Source organism: Chanos chanos, chromosome 5, assembly GCF_902362185.1.
Source record: "Chanos chanos chromosome 5, fChaCha1.1, whole genome shotgun sequence".
NCBI classification, from domain to species: domain Eukaryota; kingdom Metazoa; phylum Chordata; class Actinopteri; order Gonorynchiformes; family Chanidae; genus Chanos; species Chanos chanos.
In genome coordinates this window covers 37,177,684-37,198,314 of record NC_044499.1, presented here as the reverse complement: position 1 = coordinate 37,198,314, position 20,631 = coordinate 37,177,684, and the positions used below count along the sequence as shown (strand labels likewise).

The following is a 20,631-nucleotide window of genomic DNA, read 5'->3' as shown; positions in this document are numbered from 1 at the left end:
TTGTAAAATGCTTCTTGTGTGGACGTATTTTAAGGAGACAACATCAAAGATCCTTTCAAAACAGTATATTTCATTGATGGAATGAAAATTTCTCCATGTGTTATAGATAATGTTATTTAAACTGAAATACATATTCTGCTTATATTGTAAATATTAAAAGAAATAGTAATCATTTATCAGGGGGAGCTTCACATTAGCATTTGATTGTTCTGTGCACTTTCATGCAGAGATTGTGTTTGTTTGTGTGTATTTGGCAATATAAATTATGTTTTAGCGAGAGAGCGGAGACTATTGCACACCGGATGGAATCTTCCACTCCCCATGAGACATTGTATGAGCAGACTCTACATTACTGGAAAGTTACCAAATGAATTACATTTGTCTATATTAAAGTCATGATGAGTGACACAACACTATTCAGATATCAGTACAGACCTCACAATGGGCCATGCATCATTATGAGCCAGTTAAATTGCAATGTGAATGAGAAAAGACATAAAAATGGGTACGAAATCATTACAGAAATAAAACAGAATATAAAGTCCAGTGATTTCATATAAAAAAGACCATATTTATTTATTTAAGCCATTAATGAGCCTCATTAACAAAAGACAGTTTTCCTGCCACCAGTTTGTGATGTGATTTACACTACCAGCTCCAGGCCTTCTCTGTAAAATTGTAAATTAACCCTGTGCGTGTACTGAATGCATGCTCCACAAAGCACCAGTGGACTGAAATTGGTTTATCACAATGACATCTAATTACAGAAAAAAGAGGGAGGGGGGAGAGAGGGAGAGAAAGAAAGAGAGAGAGAGAGAGAGAGAGAGAGAGAGTTTTGAATTTTAAAGAAGAGCTGTTTATTAGATCAATTCACTGCAGAAAATATATAAGCGCCCTTGATATTACATTAGGACATCATGAAAAACAAACAAAAGTGCAGTAATAACAATAATAATAAATGCAAAACAAAAATTTTTAATTTAGAGTATTAGAAAAAAATCATTATCTACAATGTGACGGAAAGCATCTCTGACAACAAAATCTTTCTAGATCTTTTCATGGAATATGGCTTAGTAGTCATTAAAGTCAAGATTTCATCTTGATTTAACCAGACCTTTGAGAACTGGAGCTTTCTGCTTTATGCTATTCCCTCCACTAATATGGCTTAGACAGTTAATCAGTTGACATTTGTTTCTGTATTTCTGCCCATACCTACAACAAAGAATGAGAGAAGTGGCACACACACACAAAAAAAACGCAAACAAATCAGAACACCACAAACAAATGCTACAATGCAATAGAAAGAGTAAGAGAGAGAGAGAGAGAGAGAGAGAGAGAGAGAGCATAAATTCATTGCTGTAGAAATTAAGTGTATCTAATAAGAATCAGGAAACATTAAGTAGTGATGATGGGACTCACCAGACTGTTGTAGCTTTTTACATTGTCGTTATTGTATCAGCAGTTGTTTGTTTGTATGTTGGAGTAGTAGAGGGCTGCTCAGGCTTAAATTACAGTCATAACTCAAAGACAGACTAGAATGTTCTCTGGCATGGTTTCCTCAAGAGCTGGGGATCCCCATCACTGTCTCCTTACTGACAAATTATTACCATAGAGGAGGAAAAACAGTGCAATTTTATCCCCATTTTTCTGTCTCAAACCCTCTCTTTCTCTTGTTCAGAATAGAGGCATTTTTTGGAATATGTCCCATTCACAAGTAGAATGGATGGATTTTGGTAGATGTCAACATAAGGTATAGACAGAACTATAGGAACAGCACACACACACACACAGACGGACAGACAGACAGACGGACGCGCGCGCGCGCGCGCACACACACACACACACACACACTAAAGAAACAGAAACAAACCACACAATGTGGGATACTACATTAGTTAAGTCAAATTATTTTACTGCGTGCATGAAGCAAGTAAACGTTCTCCTGGTTACGATCCGTAATGCTAAATTGCCATCTGCTGTCCAAAAAGGGTAAAGGGAAGAATTGTTTGTCTGTGTCAGACTCTGTCACGGTGTGGCACTTTTTAAAGGGAATTTTTTCTCTGTTTGTTTGTTTGTTTTACTGATGATCATGGAACAGAAATAAAAACGCGAGTGAACAGAATGGTAATACCCTCATGCCAGCACTCGGTAAAAACAATAACGAACAATTCTGACGTACTCTGAGTATTTGTATATGAAGCTACCAACCGTTTTATTTAACTGAACTGAAGACATATACGTCATGTGTCGCTTATATAAACCTAGCATTCAAATCACTCAGTACTTCTGCTTGTGTTGCTCCGTTCCTCTAATGATCTGAGGGCTGTACTACGAAGCGAGGTAACTGGCTTATTCAGGTAACTTCTGGTTAATTTAACTCAGAGTAAGTAGTAAACCTCCTAACAAAAGAGCCCTACGGCTTCATTCTCCTGGTAAAACAAAGCCATGGCTCTTCTGTTAGGAGGTTTACTACTTACTCTGAGTTAAATTAAACAGCTGTTACCTGGATAAACCAGTTACCTCGCTTCGCAGTACATCCCTCTGGCTTGGTTGCGTCAATGGGTTCTATACCAGACACATTTTCTTAAATCAAGACAAAACAGCTACTGCAGTGGAAGTTGCTGCCGATTTTCTGCAAGGTCTGTAAAGCGTTTTGAAAGTCACTCCAATAGTGTCGTAATTACGTGAAATATAAAATATGTTTCGTTTACTTTCATCATCTAACTGACTGAAATAACTGACAACGTGTATGCTTGTCTAACCTTCTTAACCATTCTCCTAGATAATAGAATCTCAATGTGTAACTCTGTCAGTTCCCGGATGTTAATGTGTGATTTTTTTTGTTCGTCAACCCCGTCTAAAATCGTCCCCTTCCGGTTTTAAAAAGTTCCATTGTAAACTGCTCGATACAGAAGTTAACAGGGTATAAGACTAATCTCACATTTTTGAATCACCAAAACTCAAACAGCACTCGAAACGCTGAGCGTTTGTATAAACATCATAGCGGATGAACTTAAGGAGAGCTACACTTAATTCGAAGTTGTTGGTAAGACATATATTGTGGGCGTTGTTTGTCATTGTTGGGAAGTGAATTAAGTGTTGGCATTTATACTAATACAGTTGCCTTATTTTCATGCACAGTTCGGATCTTTTGATCACGACGTTCACCTTTTTACTGTTCTACAGACTGTTATTTTGGAAAACTCGTCAAGTTTATCTGCTCTGTTGTTACAGCATTGCGCACAAGGTAAAAATACACTTGTGGTTCGCCTAAATTTTAAACAATGATATTGCGTTGCATTAGCTGGAGTAAGGAACTTAGGTCGCTGTCGATGTGTCATAGATGTTAAACAAGTTTTATGAACTGCAAGGGCAGACCTGTAATGCAGCAAATTACCACAAGATGGCAGTACAACCGCATGTACAAAGTAATAGCAATTGAACCCCATGACAACTGTCAAATGGACAATATAATATAGCCCCCCCCCCCACTCTCTCTCTCTCTCTCTCTCTCTCTCTCTCTCTCACACACACACACACACACACACACACACATATTAAGATTATGGCAGATTGCAACTTGCCTTCCACCAATATAGTTAACATTAATTGTGTTTGTGGGTGGATACATCTAAATAAATACTATTATACTTATGTAAACACTTGGATAAAACAAGTAAGGGAGGCCGTCTGTTCCACTGAGCCAAACTCGGGAAGGAAAGAAAAAAGCTATTAACTTGAAGAATATGAGTTAATGAGGTATTTAATAAGAGGGCAAATACAAACATGTGTCTCCACCTCATATTCAAACAGGTGGAGCTGTAATCCAAGACATTTTGTTTGTGGGCTTATACAGTTTTGGATCTGAATCTAGAGGATAGCAGTTCAACCTCAGAGACATCATTAATCTTCTCTCTCTCTCTCTCTCTCTCTCTCTCTCTCTCTCAATGAATGAACTAATGAATGAAACCTTTCTCAAGGTCCTCACTTTCTGTTATCACATGGTAAAGAGTCTGACTGATCCCAGATCTGTATTTCTCGCACTGTTGCTGCACCTGCAGGAGGGACCAGAGAGACAGCATGGAGGAGGATCTCCAGAGGATGGCAGAGGGTGGAACAGCAGCATGCATTAATGGAGAAGTGGATGAAAGTGGAGAGAGCGTTTTTGGAAAGGTGACAGAGTGTTGAGTGTAACAAAACATTTTTTACACTGACATAAAATGTAACGAATGTATACAATTTCAGGCGATACACAGGAAAGATATAGATGATATGTATCACCATGGTGCTGTTACTGTGAACCATCTACTTTTTTCACCACACTTAATAACCGTGTCCTGGTGCTATTTGATATGCTTCCACATTTTAGAGATTAATTACTGAGGAAGTGGACATTATAACATTTAAGAAGGGAACCACTGTATTCTGAGAGAAAGTGGACATTGACTTCATTCACTAGTGTGTCTTTTTGCTTGTTTAAAGAATCACTGTCACTTCCGTCTGTATGTTCCCTTAAGTCCCATTACATGGTTATTGTCCCCAGAGATGAGGAGGGTCTGTATCAGCTGTCTTTTACTCTGTGCCAGCTGAACAGAGGGAAAGCTCTCTCTCTCTCTCTCTCTCTCTCTCTCTCTCGCTCTCTCTCCCCCCCTCTCTTGCATTACAGAACAACAAAGTATATAACTCTAAAAAATCATATTTTTCCCTAGAAGAACATATCTTCGTGCATTTTTTTTGTCTCTGGCCGCCTATGGTAGTTTTCTGAGAGTAATTGCCATAGAACATGAAAAGTGCTCCACCGATGTCAGTGACATGTAACACACACTCCCAGTGAATCATAGCCTAGTCTGTGTTTGTTAAAGGTGCTATAAAGTTTGTGTAGTGATCCAGTGTTAAATATGTTATGTGTGTGTGGGCGTGTGGGTTAACTTCAGGTAAATAAGGCATCACGCTGATAAAACATAGTGTTACTTGGTAACAGTGCTGTTATGACTGGATTAATTGAGTGTATCATTCATTTCTGTGAAAAGGAAGACAGTTTAACAGTAATGTGCTTCACGCCACTGAGATGTTTCTTATCATCAGCCCAGTATGGTTGTTTTTGGACAGCTGGTTCACCAGATGTTTCTTGTTGAAGGAGAGTTTATTTATGGGGAATGTAAAAAGCAAAGCTGAAGTTATTGTTACAGCGATTGAAAATTGCAATGGTGATGATTCAATGCATTGGGAAAAAGGAATAAGAAAAATGATATGCTGCTTTTGTAGCACTATCAAACCATAACATTGTCAGTGCAAAATCCTTATTTGCTCCTCGAATTTATGGGAATTCCTAACAATTAGTTGTAGATGTATCTTTCACCAGAGATGTGGATACAAATGATGAAAGTGATGATGATGGTGGTGATTAGAGGGATTAGTTCTGTGTAAGAGCCATTCTAAGAAAACTGTGGTGTTTCGTGATTCTGAGTAAAGGTGAGGGTACTACAACCAATTAGAACTGTGTTCCTGTAACCTCTCCCCCCTCAGGTCTGTCTGGGATTCTCTGACCTTTTGAGGGGACCGCTTGGAACAAACGGAGGGGGTAGATGTGTTGATGACGTATTTTTGGAGGAGGACAAGAGCAGGTTGTAAGTGAGGGACCAGAGTACCTACTGTGCCTGCCACAGGAGAAATAATGCACAGAGACAGGGAGAGGGACGGACTTAGGGAGTGTGTGTGTGAGAAAAAGACAGAGAGAGAGAGTCTGTTTTCAGTCGTACCTTTTCATGATTAATGTAGATTATTATCAGCAGGAAAGTCAGGAGATGGAAGAGAGGAATTTTTAATAAGTCCAAATTGGTGACAAATTGGTTACACAAGGGTAACACATTTCACATTTCGTACAGCTCAGATCGAATAACATGACATCACTTGTTTAGTTGTTTACCAGAATCTTCTAAGACATAATACCTAGCATCCCATGAAATCTTTTGTGACATGATTAGAGTGTGTCAACAGGAGGCTGACGAAATGAATTCTGGCATGGGGTTGTATTGTGGTACTGCCTCCTCCCATTACTGTGACTGCAGAAGCCATGCAGACTGGCTTTTGAACCTTGCGTGTGTGTGTGTTTTAAAGTAATTTAGTTATCCTCTGTGACATGGTACCATTACCTCTCCTTTCATCTTCAATATCACCTCTGTCATTTAGAGAATAGAGATTAGAATGCATGCCCCACATATTCCACACACATACAGGGCTTTTGTTTGGGGAATATCATGTCTCCTTTTTACCAGCCAGTCCCGTGACAAGATTGGCTGACAAATTACTGACAGAGGAACAAATCTGATGATGTGGAGTTGACACAAGTTCTTGGGGAGAGAGCCCTTTTGTTTATCTCTTTACATCATTTTTGTGCGTGTGTGCACGCACACATTCGTACATATCCATATGAGAATAGCTAAGGGAGAGAACTTTAGCATGTCATATTTTATGGATGTTCCCTCAGGATCCTTTATATGCTGACTCCAGGTGTGTTAACAATGCCTTATCGTCTGGTGACACATTCACGCAGGAGGAGGGAGGTCTGGGGTCAGAAACCTATCAAGGTAAGTGATCCACCAATACAGATCTGCTTTATAAGCTCACTTGCACCAACATACAGGCATCTGTCAGTCATTAGACTAGATTGTAACCTACAGAATTGTGATATCTGTACGTGTCCAGATGCTGTGACCGTCGACAGCAGTGACCCAGTGATCATTACAGACAAACTGAAAAATCCTGCCATTGAAAAACTAGAACAAGTACGCAAATGGAGCATCAGTACATACAAGGTACCAAGAGACAGTTTGTGTATGTGTGTGTGTGTGTGTACATATGTGTGTGTTTGTTTGTTTATTTTCTATGGTGTTGTATCCACCCTTTCTCGACAATCTTAAGCTTTATTGTTTCTTATGTAAGGTGTAGTGATGGATGACTCATGAATGGGTTAATGGCCTACAGAGAGTTAATGTAGGCAGAGCACCACTGACTGTGAAAGCAAATCTAATTTTAGAAACGTGAGAGCTCAGCTCCTGTTGCATAACTTCACCTCTCTCCGATCTCCCTCTAATTTAGTTATGTATTCCTCTTTTGAAATTAGTCAGTATAAATGTCTACCGTTGACTAAATATAGACGTGTAATGTTTTAGTTGTGTTTCAGTTGTTTTTGCTCGACTATCTCCCTTCTTATTAATCCTCTCTTCTTATTTTACCTTGCTGTGTTTCTGTCTATGCAGTATAGAGTAACAAACACAGATCTGATTTGTCTGCTGGAGTACATGCCCTTTGAACTCTCTCTGTCTCTCAGTGCACAAGGCAGATTCTGTCGGAGCGTTTGGGCCGTGGTTCGCGGACAGTGGATCTGGATCTGGAGGCTCGTATTGAGACGCTGCGTGACCTGCGCAGTCGCTACGCGCATGTCACCAAACTTGCGCAGACCCTCGCCTCACAGACTGCACAGGTCTCACAGACACAGAGGCTTCTGGGAGACGCCTTTGCCGACCTCAGCCTGAAAACTCCCCAGCTACATGTGAGTTGCCATGGGAACCTGTGACATAAGAAGCAGAGTTAATCAGCAGGGTTTTAAAGGTTGTGAATTCTGTTCTAAATGTCCATAGAGACTATTAAGGCTGTGAATTTGAGGTTGTATTTTTTCAGAGGCATGTAAAACCGATCCAGTTGATGTGGTATACACTGGCATTCATAATAGGCGTTCATATATTCTGAAATTGTTCCTGTGATTTACTGGAACTTTACAGTACCATTTACTGGTAGTAAGTGTCTATGCACTCGCCACGCCAGCAGGAGAGTTTGAGACAATTAGTAACACATTCATTTTCATGTTAGGGAAGAACTCTCTCCAAAGGTTTATGATTAAAGACTTTTATACTGATAGTTCAGGAGAGGACTTTTCCTCTTTTTGCTCTTACTTAAGAGGTAATTAAGCAAGATGGAGCTACATTCCTCATGCTGTGTGTGTGTGAGAGAAAGGGAAAGAGGGAGAGGGTGAGAGGGAGGGAGGGAGAGAGAGAGTGAGAGAGAGAGAGAGAGAGATCCCAGATTCTCTGTGTCACCATGGTAACTAATAGGGGCTGAGGGAAGTGTTTGCAGCTGTACTGTATCCTGGGGCATACGACTGATCATCATGATAAAATATTCAAGCTTTTTAAAAGAAGCTCTAGACTTGCAACATAATGACTGAAAACACACACCAATGGCTGTCTTATAAAGCCTCAAATAAATGTCTACAAAAGCTGTGAATACACATAACTGAACCCCTTTTGAATAAAAGATTAAAATAATTGGTCCCCTACTCCAGACTGGATTTGCCTGACAAGATATTGCTCTTCTCAGCCACCACCGAGGCCGGTGGATGGGAACAAAAACTGGTGGATGTCCCCGTCTGCCATCAAGCAAAGGCCGGTTGATCAGTGAATTAGTCAAATCACATATGTTAATGTTTGAGAAGAACAAAACTATCCTGTCTCAAATTTGGAAATGCTGAATTAGAGGAAAAACTGAGAAACCAGCAGCTTGCCACACATTGCAACCTTAGCCCTGTACTGTAATCCTCCTATTGTTTTGGTAATGGGTGCAGAGGTTAAAGAAGGATCTGCTGTTTAGTTCCCTATTATCTGTTCCAGTCCATATGAGAGACATTTTGTTGATTTGTTTGATTAAATTCAGTGTAGTTCTCAAAAGAAATTCTAGATGTCTCACTCTTAAAAAACTGTGTGATAGTATGATTGTGTTTGTTAAAAGTTTTCTACATTTTTGAATCGGTAAAGATTTGATACCATTTTCTTTCATGGTCTCCAGGAGGAGTTTGGTTTTAATGCAGACACTCAGAAGTTCCTGTCCAAAAACGGAGAGACATTATTGGCTGCTATAAACTCTTTCATAGCCGGCATGAACACGCTAGTAAACCAAACTATAGAAGACACCATGGTGAATGTCAAACAATATGAGAGCGCCAGGTAATTACAATCAATCGCATCAACATCGTGCTAATCGCACAGATTCTTACATCAACATCATGCTTAACACATGATAGCAGTGAGGTTTGCATTTTTAACACACACACACTCACAAACTTCCTCCTGTACATACATTGACTGTGGATGTGTCTGGGTTAAGGGTGGAGTATGATGCATACCGCATAGATCTTGAGGAGCTGAACCTTGGCCCCCGTGATGATGTCACTCTGCCCAAAATTGAGCGAGCCCAGAAACTGTACCAGGAACATAGACAGAAATATGAGAAGATGAGAGATGATCTGTTCATCAAACTCAAACTGCTGGAGGAGAACAGGGTAAGAGAGTGAGCATGAGCAAGGAAGAGCTCAATAGCATGTATTGTAAATTATTATCATACATTGCTTGGAAGTATAGAGTGGGATAAATGATTTGAGTGACAGACATAAGTATGTAATTATTTACAGAAGAATACATACACCATGTGTTCATGCTCTCTAAATGGTCTTGGAGAAGCATTTTCTCCTAATGCTTTTTTGTGTGCACTTCTCTTTTCCTTGTGTTTGTGGGTGTGTTGTTTGCAGGTGAAGGTTCTTCAGAAGCAGCTGATTCTGTTACACAGTGCCATTGCCGCGTATTATGCAGGAAATCAGCAGAAACTGGAACAGACCCTTGAAGAGTTCCACATACGACTGAAAGCCCCTGGTGCCAGTGTACCATCCTGGCTGGAGGACTGTTAAATTTCAGTTGCAGTTCCAAAATGGACATCAAATGGAATCAATCAAAATATCTCATGCGCACACACACACACACACACACACACACACACACACAAGCATACTGGCACGCACACAAATCTAAGCCACCCCCCTATACCCCTAAATACTTCAGTTCCCGAAGAGTAAAGAAACTCAAATCCTCACTGTGGCTCTAAATCTCCCTTTGAACTTTGAGTTCTTTTTCTAGTTCACAATTCCTATTTTCCCTCTAAGGCATTTCTTAGGCCCCTCAAGCCCACTGAGATTGAGCTTGACTGCAGATTTGTGGTAGCACTTTCTTCTGAAAGTATCCTCTCAAGAGAATTATGATTCACGTATGATGTAAAAGACCTGGGACCAAGATGTTGTTCAAAAAACAGTGTCCTTCTTGTTTATTCCCTGTCTCCTGTTCTTGTCATAGAAATATCAGCAAATTAGATGGTACTGAACTTTTGCATTTAATGTATACCCAAGGCAGGGAGACACTTGTGTTCTGTTGTTAAAGTTGACCACCAAATTTGTGCTATGTGGAACATGCCCACACACATAATAACTGCACTGATAAATCAGGATTCCCCATAACCCAGCCCTTGACAACTGGCTTTTTTTGTTGTGTGGTGTATGGTGCTCTGCTCACATGAAACACTACCTATATCCATTCCTTGGGAAACACGCACACACACACACACTTGCACACATATATGCACATCTTCCTATGAGAGATCAGTGCAGAGCACATACCATTGGTTTTAATTAAAGTAACATTGGCTGCAACCCTCTGTTATGGAATTATGTTGTATCCATATATATCTATATCTATATATAGAGAGAGAGAGACGAGAGAGCATTACATCTATATACCTATTCCAGTGTGATATGACAATCCACAGTGCCTTAAAGAGATTTTATATACATACATTTTCTCCAGTTATTCTCACATGGTTTTCATATGGTTTTCATACCATCAAAGACTGCACCAGTGTCTGTAAAATAGAAACAAATACTATACCATCTTGAATTAGTCTTTAGTACTTTGGAAATGGTAAAAGTGTTGGTCTGACTCTGTATTGAAAAGATTTTTTTTTTCAAGATAGTTGATCTTGAATTCTTAAACCCTGATCCTCTAGATTAAATATTTTTTTATGGATTTCAAGCTTTAATGGACTGATTGGCCTTACTTTGCCTTTCAGAATGTATATGTTTAAAGTGCCTTCTTGTTTCTTGTTCTTTCTTATGTGGGATGTAAAATGTATCTGTTACAGTGACCAGTTTCTTGCTTTAAGAATGGTATTTGATTGTATGAAAATGTGTTTATGATGTGTTTTTGAATACAGTATTTACCTGGTCCCTCAAAAACTGCCATATTTACCTCATATAAGTAAAATATGTAACAGTGGGTGCAATGTATTTCATCTGCTTACTAAACTATATCAGAGTCATGCTATTGTATGTATTTGTCAATGAACGTAACAAGGGTATTGTTTAATTCATAAAATCCACTGAAATTGTGTTTTTGTCCGATAAGTGTACTAATTAAAATATCAAGAGCAGACCACACAGTCTCTTAAACATCTTTTGAAGTTTTAAGTTTTTCTGTTCCACTGGAGCATAAAATCTATGTACCTGCCCATTCACAAAAACAGATAAATGAGGAACTCATAAGTATTAGACTTAAGTCTTTGGGTGTATTCTGTGACGTAATAGTGGCTTTGTGACATCATTAATATCTTATGCCCTTTATTTTTGTCTCTCTGGGAAACGGTAACATTGTCAAAGGCTCAAGGTAAACAAAGGCTATGTCCAAAATACGAAACCTCTATCTGTCTTGGGGACATGCAGACTGATTTAAACATGCTTGTGCACATTTTCTTGCAGTTGTAAAATGAATGCCATGTCTCTTTTCCCCGATAACCTATTCTAGGAGGAGTTCTTGTCCTCCTGACTCTTTGTTTCTCCTGATTACCTCTGTTTTGGTCCTGCATTGAGACTCATTACGGTAAACATGGGGGCAGACTGGAATGGAGCCCCACGTCTGTTTGTGCACTTCTGCCCATAAATGAGACACTTTCCCAACACTGCAGCATTAAGCACATCCTGCAGACTACTGTTATTGCACTGAAGTGACTCATATGTGGCTAATACTTCAATGACTTTTTACTATGTTTAACTGGTTCTTTTGTTGTTGTATGGTCCAGCACAGCTGCTGGAACAGAAATTCTCATACCAATGCAGTAAATGAGAATAAACCTTACTCAACAGTGGTAATATCACCAGCACTGCAGTCTGGCCATTGTTTGTGCTCCTGTTGTATATTCAGCTTTTACCTTGTTTTCTTTCGGTAGCTCTCTGATTATTTATACGAGTTTTCAAGTAAAGAGAATAGAGTCATGGTCATGAACTTTGTCAATACTCGTATCAGCCAAATAATCTAATGATTGTTGAGTATAAGCCAGAGAAGTGAGGGATTGTACAGAGGGATAGCTTGTGATGTCATGACTCAGCAGATGAACCCCTGGCACCTCTACCTCAAACTAAAAAGCCAAATCTTCGGCTCTTCACAATGAATGAATGTTGTTTGTTGTAAAGAAACTAGACGAATTTCTAACATCACGCATATAACATTAATCATGCATATATTTGTCCTGTTTCACTGTAGATGCAATGCCACTCTATCAGGTTAATAGCAGTAATATGTAGACCAAAAATGTCGAGATCTGTTTTAGAAGATATTTTTGAGTGCTCAACTGGCATCGATCACACCAGCAGCACACCAGATGATGGGTGTGCCGGGCTAAGCGTTTATCAGGTCCAAGCACACATGGCCATGTAGTGCCAGGACTGGCATGTAGCCCACACAGTTACCTAAACTCTCAAAACATTTTGCAGCTCCATACCTAATTACTCGTTGCCTTGTGGCCATTTCATAAATCAAGTTGTCGAACGTGTCGCATAAGCAACCGCAACCAAAAATACCTTTACACTGTGCCTCCTAAACAGCTTTTGAAGATAGCTGTTCACAATTTCAAAATGTTCGAATTCACACTGATAGAATTGTCCTAGTTTTGAGGTGAGAAGGGCCACGAACTCCTGAAGTGTTCGTATGACGCCTGACAGGGGCGTTGTCAACTTCTTCACCTGAGCGGGTCCGTTGGTATTGTGCGCACGCGCAAATTGCCGCTTCTCAGCAACACTTTGCTGTCTCCTTGTACAGTGGTAGGTCAGTGGGAGCAGCAGCAAGTGTACGGCGTGTCTCATGGAGCATCTGAGGAACAAAAAGATATCCATCACCCACAAGACTGCGAATTAAACCGCGCTGTCATCTGAGATATTACTCCAAATATTACAGCTACCTGCTGCGCACTGCAACAGTAAGTGTTTCTGTGTTTTACCCGTTATGTCTACTGTTTTGGTTTTAATTCAGGTCTCTCAATTCATTTTAGCAATTCCTGTTGTGACATATATGCCACACTTGACATTTTGGCAATAATGTCAAAACTGAAGCGAGTGTAGGGCTTTGGTTGTACTACTATCCCCGACAGATTTCGTAGCAGCGGTAACCAGTCAGTCTTTACGATGGTTTAAATTGTTTCTTATGCTAAGTGATACGGAGGTAGACCAGGAGTGATGATGACCTGCTGTCGGTCTGGTGAATATGAGTAGCATGTGGGCTATTCATTTCAACATGTTCTTTTTTGGTTTTGTGAGAAGTCCACCATCACTGCTCTTTCTCTGACAAACGTTCTTCTAAATGCACTGAGCGCATTCGACTGCTTTTCACTAAAACGCTCAGCAATGAAAGTGGAGTGACGCGGACCCAGCAGGGTATGTTGGCTTCACAGGGCAATAAAAAACAAACACAGAAACCTTCCGTAGGGGTGCGTGTAGAAAATAGATGCAGCTCTGTTCTAACTTGGTCATGTTTTTAAATGTTCCTCGCCTGTATGTGGTCCTTATGCTATAAGCATAGAAACGGTTTGGGATGGAAATTAACTACGCTGTGGTCTGGTAGAATGAAGTTCAGTCTATAGCATTAGTCAAACTTGTAGATAGCGACACAACAACACAAAACAACACAAAAATAAGAAGTTGCGTTGCATTTTACCAAAAAAAAAAAAAAGATGGACTGGTTCATTCACTTTAAATGTAAAGATTATGTTCTCATACACATCAGAAATAAAGTGTGATACAATATTGCTACAAAGTGGAATCAACAGTGAACATACAAAACGGAAGACAAAATTGCATGATATTTTCTGTAGATTACAATTAATTTGGTAGGTTTGTAGATGTTGCAAAGTCAGCAAATGGACAATTTTCCACTGCTTGGCGCATTGCGCGATTTTGGATCGGCGCGCACATCCTTGCAGAGTTACATGTCATCCGGTGGTTTCTGACCTTATTGCTATGGAACAGTAAAGAGATGCTGTAACATTGGATTATTCCCTCGAGTTAAAGCAGTGTCCCTGGCCTTTTGCCGCCGTATAGCCTCGCAAATAGCTTCGCATTGAATATCCAATGGAGAGTACCCAGGTCGGGTCAGAGGGTTAAGGAAGCTCTGTACATCGTCATGGAAACCCAACCTAACCGAAAAAATGTCTGACGCCACTTTGAATTGTAAAGGCGCAATAAGAGCTTGATAGATTTGTGTGGGAGAAGAACGAAGGATAATGGCAAGAAGAAAAGCTGTCTCCTTAAAGCATTTTGATAGCTAAGTTTATTACTGCGAGAGGTCTCGCATAGTGCAATTAGAAACCTACATACTTTTTTCAGAAAGTGGGTGACTTCAAGAGAAAGTTAGAGAGGAATATCCCAGATATTAAATTGCCCCAACTAGCGATACCCTGGAACCCTTAATGAGAGAGGGAGCAGAGATGTGTAACATTTATTTTGTATTGCATTTGTTTAGGGTTTTAATTGGGCTACTATCATAGACCGACAGAATCGCAGTTCGTTGCCGCTGTAGCGTCTTTCTATGTGGGAGGTCTGGTAGTTGTATAGATAATCTGAATAGAAGTTTCTCAAGCAGTAGGGGTCTAAAAGTTCTGTATAGTCTCTGTTGAGTGTCCTGTATTGGTGTTTGTCTTATTTAAATGAGTTGCAACAAACAATTTCCTCCTCCCCTTTTCCCGCTATCCTGGAACGTTCGTTACCCTGGTGACCTGCGGCTGAAATTTTGGCATTTGTTATGGTGGCTGTTGCCAGTTTAGGAGTCCAGAAATACAACCCTTTCTTGTGATGAGAAATAAACTGTGTTTGCATGGGAGAGAGAGAGAGACTTTTACAAGTCTATACTGTGTGTGCTCCAGACTTTTAGTAATATGCTGCATTTGATAAGTTGTAATTAAACACCTAAATCTTCTAAATTAATAGTTTCAAAAGAGTTTTTTGTTGTTGTTGGAGATGATACAGTTTAGTACAATTTGGGGGTGAGAGTTTGGTGTTCCAAAAGAAAGACAGCATTGTTGAGGCACAGCTGTATGCAGTTCTAGCAAAACTGTGCTTTGATCCAGCTGTTACCTGGCAACAGGTAGATACTCCTGTTTTCACTGATTACAACTGCGCATGTTACCTTTCAAGTGAATCACTCAGTTAAAAAGCACATTATCTTGCCTCTCTTTTTCCTTCCTCTCTACCTCCTTTACCCTTTGTTTTCCTCTCCCACTTCCCCCTGGGGTCTTTTTCCTTTTTCTTGTTCCTTTGTCCTCTCATCTCTATCTTGCCTCTCTTTTCTCTGTCCTGAAATTTATCCTTGTCTGCTCTCTTGTTTCCTGATTTCCCATGTTTATTCCAACATTGTCAGTCGTTAAGTTCCGCTCAGCTCTGTCTTTCTCAAGTCATTTTTCTTTCCCTCTCCTTCCTCACATGCTTTGTTTGTTGTAGGCCTTTGTGCCTAAGATACTAAGGCTGCTGGACTGCGTTGTCCGCGTGTGGTTTCCATTAATCAGCAATACTTAACAGGCGGCTTTATCAAGCCCTCTCTTTGTCAGCACACAGGAATTAATGGCAGACTTGAAATAATCAGTGTGTTTACTGTGTTATGGTTTATTAAACATCTGTAAGTATTTGCTTAGTAAGATGTAAGTATAGTGGGTGCCTTTTGCAAACCGAATGTGGAAAATTTTGGTTTTGAGATACTCTAGAAATATCACAAAGTCATTTTCCTAAGCAGGCAGCTAAGGACATGGTGGATATTTGAAACCAGAAATGTAATGGTTTGTTGGAAGAGACACAGTGGAAGATATTTGACTTCATTGGTTTTAAAGTTGTCACTACAGATAGGTCAGATGGGCTTATGAAACGACACTGATAATGTAGCACTTTATTCATGTGCTGTTCCTTTAATAGTTTTAATCATAAAGAATATGTGTATGTGTGTGTATATGTATGTATGTATGTATGTATGTATGTATCTATCTATCTATCTATCTATCTATCTATCTATCTATCTATATGTGTGTGTGTGTGTGTGTGTGTGTGTATGTGCATACACACACACACACATACATATATATATATATAACCACGAATGACTTGGCTATGCTGAAATACGGGTGTGCTTCGAACCATTGTTTTGGCCAAAGGAGAGGTCTTTTAAATTGACAGTGTAAATATTTGCCATATGTGCATTTGTAAAGATTCAAAGGTGATTCATTTGGATAACAAAGCCTCTCTTATCCCAGTGGTCTTTCCCTTCACTTCAGGACTTCTTCAAAAACACAGCTACACAGCTTGAATGTCTATCAGTTTTGACCAAGCAAGAATCTTTTCAAAATATTAAGGTATGCAATGCATATGTTCTCATTTAGTGAAGCAATTAGACTTAAACACTTCAAGGAAAAAAACGTAATGTGAAATTTCATACGTCAGCCAAGTTCACACTTGCCATATTTGTTTCAGGTATAGTAACATAGGTTAAACAGGAATCGTAGTTCCAACACAGAGTAACACAACAAGACGTGTTTTCCCTCGGGTGAAAAGAGAGAGAGGGAAGATCATGTTCTTGCTTTTCTTTTGTCTATGATGCGAAGTGATGTTGTCTTCAGACGTGTTTGCGTATCATCTACGTAAATCAGCAGTGAATGTAACATGTCTGTCTCTTTCTCTCTCTCACTCACATACGCATGTTATGTAACCCATACCTAACGGGTAAAGAGTGAATTGTAGACCTGTTGTCTGGAGGTGTGTACGGGGATTGATCTTCATGGCTTACTCGTCAGAGTAATGGCTGAATGAGAATATATGTTTGTGTTTGTGTGAGGATCGAGTTATCCAAGCACAGGGCTTGTGTGTTTCAGGGGTAGGACTCAGTTATTAGGTTGTTGGGTTTTTTTTTATTTCGCATATTATAATGTGTAAATTTGGTGCTCTGTGAACACATTACTGTAGATAAACATAATGCGGCTTTCACATATTTTCACTTTGAATCATTCTTTTCATGTCATTCTATAGTTTTCTCTCTCTCTTCCCCCATTAGAATATAGGTCAGGACCCACAATGCTGGTCTGTAGATTGCTTCCTAATTGGGCCAACTCTGAGATGACTCTGGAATAATTATTTTTGCGTTCTCACGCGACTGAAATGTCCAGGTCACTTCGCCTGGTTATTTTCGCTCTGCTGACAGTTTGAACTAGTTTCTTAATTTTTTTCTAGAACCAACACACTTACTTGAGCAGATTTTGTGTGAGAAACCTGTTGTGAAACATTTCTGCTTCCAGCCAGTCATGATCACCAATGCCCTATTATCTCATTAAGAGGTCGCCAGGGTGTAGTTGCCCACTCGTGATGAAATGACGTCACTTTTAAGCTTTTCAAAGTCCTAGCTTTGTTTACAGTTTTCCTCTTTGAAGAGAGGGAGAGAGTAAAGATGGCAAGCCAAAGTCCCTCCTCAAACACATATATACACTCCCTCCCTCCCTCCCTCTCCCTCCCTCCATCTCTCTCTCCATCTCTATCTTTCTCTCCCTCTATCTCTCTCTCACTCACTTTCTCACTCACTCAGTTTCACTCTCTTTCTTTCACGCACACAAATGTCCATTGTAGTGTCATTGTAGTAGTGATCTATGTTATCTTCTTTGACAGTGCTGGACTAGAGGAAAACAAATGATGTCAGCAAATTGTTTGTGGAATTTCAGTCGTGATCTATGAGCTGTGTCTAGTTTTGCAGGAAAAATGCTTAATTTTAATGTTTTGCAGAGTAAGGAAGTGAGATGGACATGCACATTTAATGACATTTTAGAATAATCCATGGCTTTGATACCAATCTGAAATAGCAGTAGTAAACATGCTCAGGTGAAGGTTACTGCCAAACTAAGGAAAATACTGAATTAATCAAGGGATAGATGATATACCGTAAGTGAATGTTTCCATGGAGGTGCACTTCCTGAGTTAATTAAATGATGGACATCCCATTATGCTTTTTGCAGTGAGTAAAATTCTGAGCAGGCCTAGTGACCCACTGTTTTAACTACCATAGGTAAGGGAACACCTGTCCGTTACTTTAAAACAGTGGTGATATTTGGGGAACATTGGGCAGGAGCCATAGAGATAGAGACTGCATAACCTGCTGATGTTTCATTAGGAATACTGACTTAGGTGATGATGACATGGAACTCAGAGGGAAGAACACCCCCAACTAGGGTCAAGTATGGTCATAAGCACATACTCCTCAACTGTGATGCTCTTGTGTTGGTTTGTGATTCAAAACAAAACAGATGAGTGACTGTGAATCAGATGACTGTAATTATTACTCTAGGGTGTGAGGAGGCAGTGGCATCACGAACGGTCTAGTGAGAAATTCACAGAGAGGGATTCTGTGGTTGGGTTGCTGTTTATAAACTCCTCATTACACCTCAAAAGTGCATATGTGAGTAAAGAGGTGTAAAGAACACACACAGTGTTCTGCTGAGCAGTGAAAAAAAGTCACATGCTTCAATGAGTCATCTCTCACTCTGTTCTCAAAAAATGAAAGAGTGCATGGGAAGAACAAACCAGAAGATGGCCTTGAGTGCTTCTTTCCCTCTTTGTTTTCCGAGGGTTCGGGTGGCTCTGTTGGGGTGCATGGCGCATATTTGTAACATGGTTCAGGTCCACTCATTCTCTCACGGGCCAAAGTAAATGCCAGTCAGTCCATCCTAAGGAATCCCACTCATCCTTTGACGAAGCACTGCTGTCCTTATTGGTAGAATCTTTTTTTGTGGATGTCAATGTTCCAGTCCGCATGGTACAAGTGGTCACTGAATGGTTTGATCAGTATGAAAACAATGCGAAACCATATTCCATGGCCCACTCAGTCACCACGTCTCAACCCAGCTGAATACTTTGGGGAGATTTTGGAGCAGCACTTTCCACCATCATCTACAAAACACCATATGATGGAATGCGTGATGGAAGAGTGGAGTCACATCTCTTTAACAGAGTTCCAAGCCCTGGTAGAATCTGTGGCAAGGCGTACCAGAGCCGCTTTGGCAGCTCCTGTGTTGTGTTAAGCTTCATTGCATTGCAGAGATTAAGTTCTTACAAGCAAATAAGGATATCTCATGTAACGCAGTGAGTCGGCACATGGAGTAACAGAACACAAGTGTACTTGTCGTAAGAATTGCATATTGTCCAAATGTTAACAACCTTGATTTAATTTTCATCCAAGATGATCACTGAAACTGATAAAGCTTAACGTGAATGTACAGGAGGAGCCAGGTTCTAGAGAAAACAGAGGATGAGGAATAGTTAAATTCAGTTGACCTTGTGTTTATATGTTGATGTACTGCGGAAATAAGTGTCCCAGCATCCTGTAATGCTCCTGAGGCTATAAATATTGAATATGAAGTCTTATGTAAGAACCTCTCTCTCTCTCTCTCTCTCTCTCTACATGGTGAGGTCAGCACACAAGCCCTCTACTTTTACATGGATTGCGAAACCCGGCTGAATTTGTCAAATGTCTTCAGGTCTTAGGTGTAACCTCTGATTAAAAACAGGAATTTAGACATTAAAGTGTTTGTCTGTACAAGATGATGGAATTGTGTTTAGACTCACAGGTCTTGTGTCTTGAGTGTGTGTAGAATAACTTTTTCTTAAACTAGTAGTGTTATGAAACCAGTGCAGGTGAGTTTATAATTTTTGAAGGCTTTTTTTGTTTCTAGCAGTTTGACACCTCTGATGTCACTGTACAAACAAACATATTGTGAGAATGAAGACAAAGTACCATAATTCAGTGTATTTCATCAATATACCTGTCATGTGGGCGGTGTTTGTTACAACTATTTAACACTTCATATAGATACGGTTCGTTTCTAGTACAGTCTCTCTCTCTCTCTCTCTCTCTCTCTCACACACACACACACACACACACACACACACTCACAGATCACGTCACTAGACCACATTTCTGCACCTGAATAAAAGATGAGTCTCTGGCGTGTGCACAAGTGTGTGCATGTGTGTTTGTGTGTGTGCATGTGTGTGGGTGTGCATGCATGCGTGCGTGTGTGTAACCCCTGCTCTTGGTGACGGGAGTGCTCTTAAATAAGTAAACACGTACACTCTAGGACTGAGTGCATACAGATGATATCACACTAAACATCACCAATGGAAATCACTCCAGAATCTTCCTTCTCTTTTTCTTTAACTTTCTAGTCACCTGTTTTTTTTTTTTCTTTCTCTTTCTTTCTTTCTTTTCGCCCCTGCTCCTCATTGTGCTTTGTCGCTTTTCCAGCACTGTGAACCTGTTTATCACCGTTTGTTTGTCTTTCACAGTACCCATTCTCTCTTTCTCTTATTTGTCCCCTCCTCATGCTTCCAGGGAGTGGCTCTTTCACTAATCAGATATGTAATCCTTTGTTTGTAAAAGAGGCCTAGTCACATGACCTGGAACCCAAAGCCAC

At 40.0% G+C, this 20,631-nt stretch overlaps 1 protein-coding gene across 1 annotated transcript; it reads left to right on the top strand.

Moving 5' to 3' along the window:
- The first annotated feature begins 3,206 nt into the window (after window positions 1-3,206).
- LOC115813361 (arfaptin-1-like) lies at window positions 3,207-9,747 on the top strand. Its single transcript, XM_030776003.1, has 8 exons — window positions 3,207-3,247; window positions 4,062-4,173; window positions 6,488-6,587; window positions 6,706-6,815; window positions 7,331-7,552; window positions 8,842-8,999; window positions 9,160-9,334; window positions 9,581-9,747. The coding sequence occupies exons 2-8, from the start codon at window positions 4,081-4,083 to the stop codon at window positions 9,734-9,736; spliced, it is 1,014 nt and encodes a 337-aa protein (XP_030631863.1). The 5' UTR covers window positions 3,207-3,247; window positions 4,062-4,080; the 3' UTR covers window positions 9,737-9,747.
- The last annotated feature ends 10,884 nt before the right edge of the window (window positions 9,748-20,631 follow it).

Coding starts and splice junctions, on each gene's coding strand:
- LOC115813361 (XM_030776003.1), top strand. CDS start 4,081: ATGGAGGAGGATCTCCAGAGGATGGCAGAGGGTGGAACAGCAGCATGC. Junction 6,816..7,330: donor GGAGCATCAGTACATACAAG/GTACCAAGAGAC, acceptor TCTGTCTCTCAG/TGCACAAGGCAGATTCTGTC. Junction 9,000..9,159: donor AAACAATATGAGAGCGCCAG/GTAATTACAATC, acceptor GTCTGGGTTAAG/GGTGGAGTATGATGCATACC.